General features: G+C 28.2%; 1 protein-coding gene across 1 annotated transcript in view; it reads left to right on the top strand.

Annotated features, from left to right (window-relative positions):
• Nucleotides 1–17,797, top strand: part of ND-42 (NADH dehydrogenase (ubiquinone) subunit ND-42) — a 48,581-nt gene that overhangs the window by 9,292 nt on the left and 21,492 nt on the right. Inside the window, exons 3-7 of the mRNA XM_067269294.1 lie at nt 1,065–1,186; nt 2,866–2,954; nt 9,887–9,941; nt 14,892–14,998; nt 15,077–15,191. Of these exons, the coding sequence (XP_067125395.1) occupies nt 1,065–1,186; nt 2,866–2,954; nt 9,887–9,941; nt 14,892–14,998; nt 15,077–15,191 (488 nt within the window). The remainder of the gene's footprint in view (nt 1–1,064; nt 1,187–2,865; nt 2,955–9,886; nt 9,942–14,891; nt 14,999–15,076; nt 15,192–17,797) is intronic.

Genomic DNA, 17,797 nt, shown 5'->3' with positions numbered 1-17,797 from the left:
AATTAAATAATTGCTTGTTAAAAGTAATTTCATCAGTAAACATCACATTTTGAAAGAAAGTAGGATGTGTAGTCAATTTGTTCCTATTTGCAAAATTGAAGGTATGTTGTAAAATTGTTTCCTGTGAGCTCTTGATGTAAAGAGATATGATAGGAATGGTATTTATACTTTTATAATATCCCCACTACAGATTATTGCCACACTCATGCACTGTTATGTATTGAAATCGACGGATTAGCAGCAACTGCAGCTTAGTATGTCTGTGATAACATTGTTGTTTTGGAGCAAACTTCAACTGAGATATTGATAGGATCTCAGCTATACATTTTCCACTACTACTAACTCAGCTAATGTTGAAACACATCTCAGAAAAAATGTGCTCATTCTGGGTTTCAGCTGGCATAAAGATTTGTTTTCTGTAAATAATTTTGGTGACATGTACCTAAAGCCATCAGCATATCAATGCTTCTTCACTTCAATAACTCATTTTCATAGGAAACAAGTAAATACAAAATTGACAAAGATCACTCCTTCGTGCCTTTGAAAAAGTAACAAGTCAGTTTTTTTTATTCAAAGTTTACTTGTTCAACTATCTGATATGCTAAGATAAAGAACAAAATCTAATAAACTTAGTTCCCAGCAAAGAATCTTTCAGAAAAAGGGAAATTAGATTTTTAGAAGAAACTGGCTGATATCTGAAACATCATTAAGTTTAAGAAAATGTAACGTATTACAAAAGATTTCTTTGTCACATACTATCCATATAATGGCTTAAAAGTGCTTCTTATAATTTAAAAAATACCATGTTTTGTTCTGTATCTCAAAAACTGCTGATTTTCAAGGTCATCCAAGGTGCTGAAAATTGTCTTATCTGTAAATTTGGTTATTAATTCCATCTTCTTATCTCCAATTATCTCTGGAAAAAAAAATACTGAATGCTACCAGTGAAGCATCATTCTGTGTATAGTACACTAATAAAAAGTTGCCTATAACTTGAAAAACTATTATAAACTAGTGTTGAAAATTAATAATAAAAATAAATGTATTTTTGTTGTCATTTTTAGTTCGAGAATACTATTACGAATGCCGGGATTCTACCTTATGTGAACTTTTGCGGCCTCACTTGATAATATATTTAGATGTTCCGGTACCTCTTCTAAAAGACAGAATTAAAAAAAGAAATCGTGTAAGTTTCATATAAATTTTTATAAAGAATTTTAAGCTTTAATATGAGAAAGAAACAGAATTTTTGTTTCTGAAATGCTTTCTAGATATTCATCAATATAATTTTTAGTTACGGAAAGATTAAATAATTAATTTTTATTTATCCTTTTTGTTTGCTATTATTGTTATTCTTCATTACAGTGAAGTCCATTAGGACTGGTGATAATGTCTCTCCAGTTTAACTAGAAAAACCCAATAAAAATCACAAATATTAATAAAAAATCAAAGATACAAAGTACTAGATAAAATGTACATGAAACAAAATTACTATAAAACATTTTACAAAAATAAAAACTTATTATTATTGAATTAATAATTTTTACATATTTCTTTTATCATGTTTTATTTCATAGAATAGTTTTATTTGTTTTTGTTATATAGAAAGAATTTATTAAAATAAACTTTTCAATTGAATTATCAATATACAGTATGTTTAGGATATGTGTTACAGAATGGATATTAAAGTAATTTCCTCAATAGTATGATTATCTGTAATATATAGGTTTTTACAATTTGTCACAATTATTTCTATGGCCAAGTACTGTAGTGGCTTTAAAATGCATATAGTTATTTAGGAATTTTTGCTGTGGAAAAATGTTAAGCCAGCTGAATTTTTGTGTATCGCTTTATTTAGTCATACTAAACAAAATGTCAAAAGTCCCCAGCATTCTGCTATACACTTAATGTTTTAGTGCTAAAAAGGTGCTTACAGGGGATATAAAATTGGTTTTTTGTTAATATCTCTGTTGCTATTACTTTTACGACAATAAAGGTTACATATAAACTTGAAGATTAGAAAATTCTCTACAAAAATGGTCCTTATCAATTTTTCAATGATACAAGCGATAATTTCCGCTCAATTTAAAGTTGAAACTATAAATCACCCATTCGTGCAGATATTAAAGGAGTAAAGTAGATTTGAAATAAATGAAAACATACATTTTATTAATACATAACATTTTCATAGAGGTTAGAGAAGTATCATTTTTTAACATATACTTTTATCATAGATACATGTTAAAATAAATACAAAAAAACTGCTAGCATTCTTGTTCTTTAACGGATTCATAAGAATAGAAGTCCTGTTCAATATAATCTAGCTGGCTTACTTCTATCTCTTGTATTTCCTCATCTCCGTTGATGACTTCTTTGCCACTTCATGAGTGGCAATAGAATTCAAAATTCATCTAAAATTTAAATTTTAGACATAAGGTCAAATTCTTCATAAGTCTAAAAGTTCGTAACTTGAATGTTTATAAGTAGGGAAGCACTTATTTATACAGTATATATAATTAATTGATTAATCATTAATCAGCCAAAATGCGTATTGGTGCATCACTATTTCAGACTACAGGGATTTGGATTAGTGAGATTCTGTAGAAAATGTAATTTTGGAACTTCAACAATTTATTAATTAAATAGTAGAAATGCAGCAAATTTAAACAAAAATTACTTAATAATGCCCCCAAATGCTATTGGAATTTCAAGTTTGCATAAAATTAAATTTTTAGAAATTATTCTGTTTGTATGTGTATTGTATATTTAATTTCAGAATATTTAAATATATTCTACTTTGTATATTGTATAGCAATAATAATTTGTGGATTATTTTCTTATATAATTTTATTTGTTATTATGAAGCCATATGAAGTTAACTCTAAGGTTCTTACAAATGAATATTTAAGTACCATGGAAGATTATTACAAACATACATTTTTAAAGGATTTCAGGTAATTATAAATCTCTAAAAGTTTATTTTATTATTAATCTGTCATTGTAAATAAATAAATAAATATATATACACTCGATTCCACTTAATTGGGACACATTGGGACTAATCTATTTTGGCCCAATTAAGCAGCTGCCCCAATTAAACAAACTAATAATAAATTCTAAAATAAAATATGTAATATGTAGGTAAATAAATAGTAGGTAAAAAATAATAATTAGGTACCTATTTTAATGCTTTATTAAACCAAAATACAGAAAATATTTGTACTATAATTTTGCAAGACTCGCGATGATAGATAACTGATTTGCATCGTGCTAGTGTGCCAAATACAGTATTAGTAGTGACGTACACAAGGGTTGACCATTCGGTTCGTTCCTGATCGAACGATTTTTGTTTCTCCCTTGTTAGTTAGAACATGTTCAACCAAAAGTCATCTTATGGTCTTCCTTTGAGCACAGTTTCCTTTACTTGGAAATGGGCCTATTTGGCGGGAGTGTTCATAGACTCCGCCAGCTCTGGATGCTGCTCTCAACTATTGGATGGCTGCTGTTCGAATCTAGATCTAATCATGCACACAATACCTTCTGAGAGAACTCTAGCTGTCTTCCAACTCAGTTGAGAGACCTTGAAAAATTGTCTGGGGATCTTTGTCCTTTCACTTTTAAGGGAATCGTCCAGTCCAATCCAGGGCATGGTCAGCAGCTCGCATTCAGGTCTGCCTCAGATGGCATCCCCGTGTGATACGTCTCACTATGTTGACCTCCCTCTGGAAAAACTGAATTGCCTGAGCAAAAGACAAAATCACTTTGTCTCTGCCAACCGTTACTCCTACACAACATTAGTGTATGTTGTATGTAGTGTCTACATATTTTTGGAAGATCCCTAAAATATATCAAAACTTGCTAAATTCCTTTTCTGCTACTGTTCAAATTAAATGAAAAGTTGTCCTAATTAAACAAATAAATTATGTATTAATTTATTAGTTTGGTTTCCATTCTTTGAGATTTGGCCCAATAAAGTGGCTGCCCTGATTAACTGGTGACCCAATTAAACAGAATCGACTGTATATAAAAGAAGTTTAAATTTCTTTGTTTAACAAAAATGTGAAATTGTTTTTACTGTCACGATTAGGTGGGCATTTCTGACATCAATTTTTATTTGGGAATATCCTTTTGACCGAGACATGTTTTGGACATAAGCCCCTCTTCTGTCAGCTACATAATAAAACGTAAACATGCATTTCCTATACTACAAATTGTTTTATATTATAATAGGTTACAACGTACCATTACATCCAGGATATCCTGTAAGGTGGTGTTAACATGTATACATCTTTTACATTTACATCTCTAACATTTTAGACTGTTTTACATAATTTGGCAGAGGCGTAGCCTCTAAAGAAAGGTCATCTCTGCTGTGGAGAATAGTTTGTTCCTGGTGATTGGACATGGCGAGTAAAGAAGAATTTCATTATCTGTTTACGTGTTTTTACATACAAACAAATGTATACATTTTGTTTAAAATCACTTGTTTACAGTTTAAAATATTTTACTGTTAAAATACCTTTACAGTTTAATCTATATTTACAGTTAAAAATACCATTACAGTCAACATTTTTATGACTTTACACCGAACGTCACGTAGCACAAGAGGGGCTTATGCCCGAAACACATCTCGGCCAAAAAGATATTCCCAAATAAAGATTGATGTCAGGAATGTCCAGTGTCTGTATATGCACCTAGTTGTGACAGTAAAAACAGATAAAAGAAGACACGGTTTCAGAATACACAAAAATGTGAAAGTTCATACCATGTTTTTATATTGAGTAACTTAATAAGAAAAATTATATGAATTACAGAAATGTATGACAAATTTAGTTCACATATCATGATTTTTTAATTTCTATGGAATAAAACTTATAGGTAATACAAAAACAGTTTTATATTGAAAAAACAAAACCAGAATGCTATAATATATAGAGGTCCCTTTCTTATTTCTCTGTACTAAATTTGAGCTATTCAGCTCATCATCAGATACAACAAATTCTATCGTTGGAATACTTAAAGTCCATTAGACTTTCAATTTTTCAAGAATCTTTTCAAATTAAATTCTAATGGACTTTAAGTATTCCAATGATAGAATTCATTGTATCTGATGATGAGCTGGACAGCTCAAAAAATATTTAGTATGTAGAAATAAAGAAGGGACTTCTATATGTGATGATGATCTGTTTTTTTTATTTTTAATAGACCATGGAGTCAGAAACAGAGTATAATTTCATATTGATCTAATAACTATTATTGTCTTGTAACAGTTTTGTCATAATAAAAATTTTAAGAAAGCAATTTGTATATTATATTAGTAGTTTCATCAAAAAATTTTTTATTAATGATTATGTATATTCAATTTTTAAGAAAATATTAACAACGTGTATGATTCTTTAATATATCCAACATGCCATCCAGATGGCTGAGGCAATTAAGAAGTCAGCCTACCACTCTGGGAAACTTAAGTTTGAATCTGGGCAGGTTGAAAAACCCCAGAAATTTTTTGGGGGTGGTCTGATATGTTAGCCCTGTCCCTCATCATCTGGCTGTCCTCATTGTAAGCTGATAGGCAGAAAAAGACACTCTTAGTCCCCAAAGGGTTAGAAGAATAAATATATGTATGTGTACTTGAAGTATCTTGTGATGTTAAAAATAAGTTGTTTTAGTTTTGACTTTGTGATTTTCTATTGAAAAAGTTATACAATATTCAATCATCTATATATATATAAATGAGGACGTTTGTTTGTTCGCTATACACTCCTAGGCTGTTCGACCAATTGCTACAAAATTCAGCAGTTACATTCAAATACTCTTAACTTAGATCATGTCATACATCCCACCCCAAATTATTGATTGGATTTTTATATATCGATTAATTTCTGCCTACTTTCAATTGCTGGCTTTACATGTAGCACCATCTGTTGGAAAAAAAAATTAGCAAAATAAACTAAATATAATTCTTACAAAAAAGAATATAATTTTTAAAATGTATATATTATATTCACTGAATTACTGTGACAATGATATAGCATGAAATAGATGCCTTTACTGTGACAGGTAGCACATAGCACTTGTCTGCACAGAATGTGGTACTGTTTTGTCCCTGTACATCATATTTTTCCTGTAAGCAATTGAGTTGTGCTGGTTATGTATCTAACTCCGTTCGGGGGGAAATTTTTGAATTGAAATAACATGACTTGTGGTACAAATCGGAAGTTTGTATATAGTTAATCTGGTTTTCTTTCTCTTACGATTTCCATTTCTGGTTTCGACTTTCATATACCTAACTCCATTGTTGAGATTAAGGAAGGACAGAAATGGACAGATGATAGTGGGAATTTATAGGTCTACAATTTTTTCAAATTGCAGTTCAATAAGTTTTTTATAAATGCAATATTTACGAGAACATACTTCCCACATAGTTCATACAGTCTGTTGCCAAAATTTAAACACTTTATCACATTAAAGCAATTATTCTCAAATTTTTACGAGAATTTTTTATTTAAACAAGTCATGTGAAATCTTTAAGATGTTAAGGTTTGCAACTTTAATTGGTTGTCATTGACCATTCTCTTCCCCAGGAGGAGGTGAATGACTACTTTTGGTCGAATTTACTTCAGTTCCCTTTTGCAACAGTCCTTTCTATTGGACTAGTGGTATGGTAGCATTCAAATAGGAAAACTATTTTTTAAAAACATTTTGTGCAGGCTGGTAACCATAATATAAGGTTAAAATATGTTTTAAGTGGATTTTGAGGGTGCAGAGTTTAAATATTTGGTTTGTTTTTTTGTGAAATTTGATTTATTGGCAGATTACCATTTGATATTTGGCTGTGAATGGAATCATTTCTTAGAGTTAACATTAGAAAATATTTTGATATCTGAAAAATTTAAGATATATTTTCAATTGTTGTCTACTTGACCGTTGAATTTGTGCCATTTTGCACCATCCATGTACTGTAATAAATGTGACAACGGTAAGCTAAAATAACTAAACTCTTTAGGGTTTTGTTTTAATGTTTGTTATATTATAGTATTTGATTTATATGACAAGAAAGGTTATCATATGTAAGGGTTTATCACACCAAGTGACCAATCTAATACGTTTAAAAAATTTTTTATTCTTCTACTGTACACATTTTAAATAATTTTTAAATTGTGTTAGATTGGGCATTTGGTATGATAAACTCATACATAATATAACCTTTGTAAATATAAATCAAATACTATAATATAATATAATAGAAGGGTTAAAAGTACAAAATGATCTAATAATCTTAATCTTTGCTGCTGTTATTTTTTTACCCAAGCAATGCCAGGTTCATCTGCTAGTTAGTTAATATTTCAGAAAAGATTAAATGAATCAATAAAAACTGTTATTTAGTTTCTGAAGTGGTCCAAGATAAAAACAAATTATATATGTTTTATAATAATATAAATTTCATTTGGAATTTATCAGGTATTTGTTAAAAATTTTTAAATACTACTACAACTTTTTCATTTCTTTTTTTAACATTATTAACAACATTATTATTCATACACTTTCTATTTTGTACTACGAATTAAATTTAAAGTTTGGCGCACAAAAATTACAGCTTTGATGTGTGTTGATTTTTCTTCTTTTTTAATTATGCAATGGTACATATGAAATATAGTAAGTTGACTCATTTAGCACAGCTGTTAACTGTATATACAATTAAAGACATTTTTATCATTAATTAACCACCCAGAATCACCATTCTATCTTGAAATCTTGTAAATTCTCCATTTTTTTTTTTTTTTTTTTATTTTAAGATTTATTACTTACTTACTTAATTTAGATAAGGTATAATTACAAATAAAGAAATAAAACATAATTAATTCATACTTTAATAAAATGTACTTTTATCGTGTTTTCAATATAACTTTAGGAATAGATATATAGTAGATTTGAACTTCCTCATTTTAAATAATCTGTAGAAATATATGGAATACCTCAATATTAAATCTATGTTGCTCATATGCATTAATTAAGATATAGAAGATAATTAGATAATTATGTTTTGTCATTTTCTAATATATTTTTATATTAAAACATGATGTATTTGTGTGAAAATCTCGAATTTAGGGCCGATAATTAATTGAAAAATGTTAAAAATTAGAAATAATATTTTGTTAACTTTAACAAATTTGTCGGATAATGGATGTAGAATACTTTTGATATTGAAAGAAAGTTCGCATCCTTTCAAAAAGACGACCGAGATTGAATCATAGACGGGACTTGGCCGTCGGTCGGCCACTCGTCTCTATAAAAAGGGGCCATTTTCCCGCTCAAATTGTGCAGTTCCTTAAAGACGATATGCCATACTAAGTCGGTAGAAGACAGAATTTGCCATACTAAAGAAGAAACCTATTGAGGTATTTTAAATTGTCAGAATATTTGTAAACTCTCTCTCCACGCTCTATGTTCCACGCGAGTTAGGTAGATTTAAGTTTAGTTATTAAGTTAGATAGTCATATCGGATTATCGATAGTTGTTCATTTATTGCATACTCAATTTATTTGTAAGTTGTTGTATTTTATCTATTTCGTATTTTATTAAATTCATTTGTTATTTTAATGAATGACTTTAGTTATTTAATTAAGAACTACTTTTTGCTAGTCCTTAGTTAATCACGCATGTTATTCTGCGTATAACAAAACCAAATAACTGGTGTCAGGAACCCTGATGTTAAAGAGAACGTTGATTTTGCAATCGTCAGTTTTCCACCCATATTTTTCCCCACTCGACAAAGTCCATCCAACCACTCGTTACTACATTTTGAAGGCCATTCTTTTAGACAACCAAGGACTTGTCTTGCAACAAGTTGCCGATTAAGCAGTATAGCGATCACAAAGATATTTTATACCCCCGGCTGCCCCCACATATTTAATATGTTACTAATTTTAATATATTTATCCTAACAATGTACTCTTTTAATGTTCTTTTATTTAAATTTTTAAAATATTTTCTTAAATGAATTTATAAGAGAACTTACACATTATTTAAAATTTGTTTATGACATGACTGAGATGTTTGTCTAATATGTAACATAAATGAATTTTGAAAACTGTTAAATAATTTCATCATTAATTTGGCAAATCTCAATGTATGTAAATGAATAGGATTTTAGCAGTTTGAGAATTAACCTTCTTGAGTCGGTGCTTGTTATTTACTTGATCGTAAGTTTAATTTTTGTTTCAATTATAAATGTTTCTATTTGTTAATTTTGGTTAGGGAATATATTTAAGAGATTTATTAAACACTTTTTAATTTTTTTTCTCCCTATGGGCACTCAGAGGGACTTTTAAATTTGACCAGGCTTGCAATGGTGAGGCGAGTAATACAGTAGAGCGTCGTTTATCCGAGTCAATTGCGAACTGGGGTTGTTCGGATAACCGATTACGTACGAAAAAATATATTAACCTATCCCATGTTGAAATTTTTCTCTGTTGCGTGTCGCTTCGTGTTGAATTTTCGTCGATTTTAAGCCTAACGAAAATTTTTATAATAATAATCGAGGCTATCGTATCGTTAAAAATTATTTGTTTGTACAAACAAAATAAATATATTGAAAAATATAAAAACAAAAAAATTATACTTTAGAAGTTAATCTAGTATCAAAAACGTTCGATTCGGCACGACACGGTCCGACTGGAAGGCTTTCGGATAAACGACGCTCTACCGTATTTTGTTTTTAAATATTGCATCAACAAATGATTAGAATTATAATAATTGAAAACTTTTCTGAATTTCAAAGATAGATTACTTAATTATTTTATTAAATAATGGATTTATTATTATTTAAATTGAAGTATGAATTATGATTTCTTTCATTATTAAGAATCTAAATTTTATTTTTCAGTGTTCATTCAGAATTATTAATTTATGATTGGAGTAATTTTGGAGATGTGGAAGTAGTAAGCAATTTTGATTATGTTAATTAAATTAATAAACTATATTTTAATGTTAATATTTTTAAGCAATGCAAACACATTTTGTTTTATTTCAAAGAAAAATTAATACTGAAATGTCCAGATTTTAAAAACAAATTTTAGTATAATTTTCATCTATTTTTGACTAATAAAAAGATGTGTCATAAAAGATTGTTGATAAAAATAGTAAATATATAATAGAATTTGTAGTAATGAAATCTGATGCATTATATTTATTACGTATAATTACAGCCATTATTGCCAAAATTCCTAAATTATTATACATAACTTTTCACAAAGATACTTTGACTTGTTTTGTTATTATCATTAAAAAATAGTAAGAAATTTAATTTAATATTACATTTAACATTATTTAACAAAACCATTATAAGTAAAAAATTAATGTTAGCTTTAACTTAAAATCATAAGTATTTTTGTGCACCTGGAAAACAGAGAATATTATGTATATATTATTCAGCTTACTAATACTTAGAATGAAAAATTCTAAGATAGGAAAATATTAATTAAGCATTATCTTTTCCAAAAAATACAGAAATGAATAATTTGACATTGAATGTCAAACATGCTTAACAGATATTTTTAAAATATCTTTATGCTTTATCATCAGACATACATAATAGCCCAAAAGTCAGTCAGTTAACCAAAATATATCATTGTTAATAATTAAAACTGGTTTCAAACAGCTGCATGTTGTTACTTGTGGTTCAGTTATTTCATTGGAAGTAATAACATGCAGCTATTCAAACCAGTTTTCACATCCATAAAATAATCTTAAAAATATGTCTTTGTTAACCGGCTTTCGGATCACTCAGTATTTGATATCAGTTTTCTAAACAAAAACAAAATAAACAGGTAAAAACAGAAAAAAAAGAAAGTATATGTAGTCATTGTATAGGATTAAATGAAAATTAAACTTTGAATAAGTTAAATTTGTCATAAATTTAATAAAATCTGTGAAAACTGATATAGTAAATATTTATATAATTTCAAAATTAGATTATTTTACATATTTACAAATTTATCAACAGGTACATAAAAATTTATTTGTCTTATAATGAATCATCATTTAAAATAAAACAATTTTAATGCTTAAAACTGCTTAAACATAAATGACTGAAATAGTAGCATGTTATTAGAAAGCAAATTCAATGAACTCTTATTAATTTGAATTCCAAGATACTCAGAAGAAAATTTAAGTTATCAGAAATGTTTAATGATGTAATAAAAATAACAATATAATTTTTACAAATAGGGAAAAGAGAAAACCATCATATTTATTGAATCATAAAAATTAAGCTTAAAAGAAATCATTAAATTTCAAACCTGAATCTATTTTACCAAGTTTATGAAAACAGAATGAAAATGTAAAATGATTTTGAGACACTAGGACAATAATGGTTAACATTTCAGGAAATTTTTACTGCGAGTTGAAAATCGAGATATATAATATTCAACTATCAAAATTACTTTGCCCGAGTCAGCTTTTTTTACATCGTGGGTATAGAAGTGTAAGCAGCTAACTCTAAATTTTGCAGTATTTCATTAATAGAGTACTCTTATTATGTTCAATGTGGGACCATGAGTAGATATGTAAAATTTCAAAGGATTACATAAAATAGCAAATTTTTGGTTGGTCCAATTTTTAAATTCTGTTTTCTGAAAATGATGGTTTCATAGTTAGTCATGCTTCTATAATCACAATATTTATATAATAAACTTGAATCTTGAATCTTCAATTCAGACATATTGAAAACATATATAGTTGAAAACATAGATAATTTATAGTCTGATGTATATTATGACGTAAATAAAACTATCTTAGATTAAAAATAAAAATCTGTTAACTTCTCAATACTTACTTAGATTATTGGATTGGTTTTCTAATGATTGGTGACTTGAATGTCTAATAAGACTATTGCTATTTTTCATTTGTGGCAGTTCAACTCTGATTTGTAATATATATTTCAAAATAAAATGTACTCAGATAGTGAATATGGATTCGGTGTATGCTGAGAGAATGTTTGAGACCAGAATTCACTTTACCAATAACAGGATTCAAAAGAGATGACGTTATTGTGTAAAGCTGTCTTTCTTGATTGTTGCACTGAGTATCTTAAGTACCTATATATAATTCAAACATTTTAGATGGATAGAAAGCATTATCCAAATGCTATCTGTTATGATGTATATATTATATTATGATGGATCCTAAATAGAATCTACTATATAAAGCTGAAAAAATGGGCAGTCTCTTTCTTTCTTTCTGTCACGGTATGCCAAAAATGGCCGCTAGGGTCGCCCCTAGCTATTATTTAAATTAATTTAAATTAACAATATAAATTATTTTATATTTTTACGGTATAATATTTAGTATATTATTGTTTTTATTTGTAATTTAGTATGCCCCGATGCTTGCATCGGGCCTTTCAACTTGTGTACAAATATTTGGAAGAAATAATAATGAATCTTCTTTCTTGAACTCAAATATTTGTGGAGTAGATTTGAATATCTATGAATTTAAAATAATGAATGAATTTTGCTGTTTTGTAGAAGAATAAAGAGCTATTCTAGCTCCAATCTATCAGTCACCTGTGAAAAAGCCATCTAGGAGAACAGTTTGTGCCCATAAATAGCAAAGAACGGAAACTTTCCATTAATTTAGAGATAATGCTGTCAATTTGAAGTTGAAACACTTTATAGAATAGAATACAGTTAAGAAAAATAAACAAAAATGAAAAAGCTTACATGTTATTTGAAAAAATTAAATAGTTATTTAAATAAATAAGTGGTTATTTCTTAATTACTTTAGTTAAAAATTTATATTGTAAAGTATAATTTTAATGTGGATTTAAAAGATTAAACTGCTAAAAATTGAATTAGAGTATTTAACTGATAGGCATAACATTTTTTCATTAACAAAGTGAAGAGAAAAATAAATCAATCTTAAAACTTTCAGAAAGATTATTTATACTTTTACAACAGTTTAATAATTAAATTTACTATTTTTTCCTATTTCAAAAATTCATTATTCTCATAATTACTTATTCACCTTGTTAATGTAAGGCATTTGTATTTCAAGATAGTATATGTCAGACAATTTTGCCCATTACATGTGCACCCAAACCTTAATAGTGTCAGTCAGTTTAGATGAGATGACACCTGAACTCATTTTCCACGTTAAATTTTTGGAGTCTAGATTAGATTCAAACCCAGATCCCCACTACAGTAGATTATCATCTTATCATTTCATAGTTTTTAATTTTATTAAATAAATAGTCAAATTATCATATCGAATACTTATGACAAAAAAATTGAGGCTTTATATAATATAGTTATTGTACAGTTGGAAGCCGACAAATCTGAACACATCTCGATCTAAAAGGTCCATTGTGTACTCGATAAGAAATTACTTTATAACTAATCTTTTTAAAAAAGACAGCAGACTTCTGAAGGAAAGCTGAGGATGTTGTCATGGCTCAAAGAAAGGAGAACCCAGATGATCAAGTTTGATCAGGCAAAGATCAGTTCAGTACACTCACAAATTATGAATTATGTTCAGAGGAGTTTCTTCAGCAGATTCTCAAAAGCAGCAAAAAGTTAAGGAAGAAAGTTTTGGTTGGTACAAATGTTCACAAAAGTGACCAAAACCAGTCAGAATACTGACCAAAAAGTGAACAATATAAAATAGTGGACATGTTAATATCAAACTTATTAATATAAAATAACAAATTATAATACAATAGCCATTGTTATATCACACTTGTCAGGAGACAAAGAAAAAGTATGATATGTCTGGCTGTGCAATATAGTAGAGTACTAAAAATTATACTTGCCATGGAATCTCCATCCTTTATTCTTTCATTGGCAAGTGTTTCTGGTATAAAGTAGGCTTACTTTTTCAATACTAAAGTTTATTCTTGGTTATCTGGTATTAATAGATGTTTATGTAAACATACCAGGATCGCCCATTTAGCATTATTGTTATTTCTTTAACAATGACATTTAAAGACAAATATTGCCGATATAAAAACAAAATATGAGTTGCAATTTTATTATAAGTATTATAATTCATAATAAATCACTCTTTGAAAATTTGTGTAATTTATATTTTTCAATAAAAATTATAAATACACGAATTGAAAATTTAAAAAATAAATATTGAACATATAATAGAACATTGAAACTTATAAAATTACAGAGTAAAAATTATTTAAAAAGCAAAATAAAGTTACTACTGTATAAAAATTTTAGAACTTTCTCTTCAAAAATAAATTTTTTTTTACACATTCCACAGTGAATTGGAAATTTCATATACCTTTATGTGAATTGACACAATACTGTCAATTCACAGAAACTTGTAAATGAGGAGACAGTAGACCTACTTAAAACCAATAAACAAACAACTTTTATTATTGAAAGGAAACAAATGATAAGTGATCTGTCCACCCGTTTTGCTTATTTAGATCTTGACGAATTTATTGTTTCACCCGAAGTGGTGGTTTCAAGAACAATGATAGGAATAAAATACCATATTTCTTTGCAAAAAGAAATTCAATGGCAATTGATAATTTAAAATTTATTGACTTGAGTGCTTTTAAAATTTGGGGACCAAAAAAAAGTGAAATATATCCAAATCAGCAAATGACAAGGGGCTACTGTAATAATGATCCAACAGATAATAAATATTTAATATTAGTTTTAATGCATAGTTCTAGGTTATGAATTCATGCACTCTTCCACATTAATTGTTTTATTGTTTTTGTGTCTAAGTATTCAAACTTGGACTTTATTTGAATTTGGATACAACAAACTCTTCAGTTCATGAATAGGGAAAAAAAAAACAGTTGAAAATCGACAGAGAAAATGCAAAATATTAGTGTGATAATTTTGTATTATTATTATTTTTTATTGTAGATTGTAGAAGACATTGAACGAATTGATTTTGATTCACCCCGTGAGGATAAAAAATTTAAAGATTGGAGAGAATCGGAGAAATGGGAATGGAATAACTTACGTAGAAGGTAATCCTAAAGAACTTTGTTTTAATCAAAATATTTACTCTTTGTTACAAAAATTAAAAATTGCTTTCATATATTCAGAGTGACGAATGAAAAACCAAAGCTGTTCAATCTTTTAAATAATCCAAAATTGGATTGTCCAGAATTATTTTTAACTGCAGAAGAAACAAGTGCAATGAAAGATGTGATGAGAACTGTAAGTTTTTTAAAGAAAATTTCTAAACTTTTAGATTCTGTTACACAATTACACACAATAAATATACGCATATACTCACACTGTATGTATACACATATGATTTGAAATATGCTTTATATCACAGATGAAAACATTTCAAATCTTCTACAGGCAATTTCCAAATTTCAGATGTTTTCCAATTCCCAAATTTCAGATGTAATACATTCCTAAAAATATGTACAAAAGTCAAATGTCGTAAAGTTTAACAGTAGAGTTGCATTTTATAAAGAGTTTAGTTTCCATACAGTTAATAAGAAATCATATATTTTTCTTCTTAAGCCAGGAAACTGTTTTTTTATGATAATACATTATAATGTATAAAATATTATTTTAAACTTTAATAGATTATACAGAAAATAAAGAAGAAAAACCAATTTTTACAAATTATTTTGATGTTTCCAAACTGTCAGAAAGCAATGATGGTTTTAGAAATATCAAAATCATTGTAGTAAGAGAGATGCTAATTATTGCAAGCAGAATAGGCATTGTACATTAGGATAAATAAATAAAGATGCTTGCATTGTTTATTTTTTGTGTTTAGTGTGAATTTTACAATTATTAAACTGTATCAATAGTAATAATTCAAAGATGCATGACATACAGCCTGGTATATGTTTCAATATGGCCTACTGTCTGATTTGTAAAAATGTTTTTATGATAGTAAGTATACATTAATTAGTGCATCAATACTATTTTAAATTCATATAATGCATTTGAGTTTGATATAGTTTTATATTATTGAATTTGCACAGAAATATTTATTTAATATCTACATGAGTATATTTTAGCCATAATATTGGGGCATGTCAAAAAACAATTTAACCTAATTTGATCCAAGGCAACATTTAAGTTGTGCACCCCTGATTAATGGCTAATTCAATTTGTCAATTTTTTTCTTTTTATAGTGAATATAAGATAAGATTATTCAGTAGTGTAGTACAGGAAACTCTCATTAGTTCAAAATTCAAGGGGCGAAATAATCGCAACTTCAAATTATCTGAGATTTACATATATCTGACCAATATGCCAAATGCCATCTAATTGATATAATTTATTAAGCAAATTGAATACAGCTATGTATACAGAATGCTATTTTGTCAATTAATAATTAATAATAACAGTATAAATGTGAAGGAAAGCAGCATGTGTTCAATGAGAACCTCACAGGTTGCCAGATAGGTTTTATAACAAATAAAGCAGAATTTCTTGAAATGTAGCCCAAATTATTCTTAAAGTAGCCCAGAAACTAATAAGTTACCCAAATGTAATAGCCTAGAGTCTGCAAATATCTCAATCTGCTACTTGTAGCTCAATCACAGAATCTCGAAAACCAACTGTATTTTATGAGATAAGAGAAAAAAGGGTAGCCCATGGGTAAGGTGACACCAAAAAAAGTGTGTTACTGAAAAAGCAAAGCCGTATTGACCAGATTAAAGTTGTTCTTGGTCTATTGTTCTCTTATAGTATTGAAGTATTTCAATCTAACTGAATGAGTTAACATACACACATATCATGGTTCAGACAGAATTTTCACTTCAAATTTTGAAGTAACTGTATTTCGAACTAACCAAATTCCTTAATGTATAAATCTCTTTATCCTCGGCTGGAACAAAAGTACAGTTACAAACTAACGGGATTTCAAACTGTCTCCAAGTTTGAATTAATGCAGATTTCCTGTAATATTATCATTCATTTTCATTGCATCAATTCATAAATTCTTACTTCACATGATACGAAAATATGTAAATTTGTATTATCCTGAAAAATTCTTTTATTTTATTATAAAAGAATTTTTATAATAAAAAGTAGCTGTTTCTATCAGCTGTATACAAAGGCCATTTTTAAAATAAGAATAATTTACACATATCTGTACATATCATTGGCCAGAGCTGTTTTAAGATCAGAAACATTCTTTAGACATTTGCCACATTTCTAGAAAATTCTGTGTCTGTATACTGTATCTCTTAGCTATTTATAGTTAAGCATGTTGTTCTCCAATTTTGCCAATTGCAAGATGTACTCAGTGATATGGTTTTTTTGAATGCAAAAAAATTTGACTAGCTGAAATTTATCATCAGATTATTGAGATGTGTGGGAAAGATTAATGAACAAGCAATTATTTATTATGACATAATCACAATGCTGGGCTGCAAGTTTTATTCATATTTTTAACTTATTTAATTTAAAATATATACACGCCACCTCAAATTAGTAGTGGCTTGCTCCACTACTAATTTGAACTCTACATCATACTTCTCCTTTAACAATAGAGTCGTGCCAGTCATCTATTAACTGCTTTCAGGGGGAAAGTTTTGAATGGAAATAATGTGACTTCCGGTTTGCATTGGAAGTTTGTATATAGTTAATCAGGGCCTCTTGCCTTTTCATATCTGGTGTTGGCTTTCATCTATCTAACTTCATTCTCGAGATTAAGGAAAGACAGACTTATGACGGTGGAAATTTGTAGGTCTACAATTTTTCAAATTGCAGCCCAACAAGGAAAATGTGTGTAAGTGGTGTTGACCACGAACCACTTTAAGGGATGTCATTACTGACAAGTTGAAAAC

Source organism: Centruroides vittatus, unplaced genomic scaffold (assembly GCF_030686945.1).
Source record: "Centruroides vittatus isolate TY-2023 unplaced genomic scaffold, ASM3068694v2 contig_349, whole genome shotgun sequence".
NCBI classification, from domain to species: domain Eukaryota; kingdom Metazoa; phylum Arthropoda; class Arachnida; order Scorpiones; family Buthidae; genus Centruroides; species Centruroides vittatus.
This window is presented reverse-complemented; position numbering and strand designations above follow the sequence as displayed.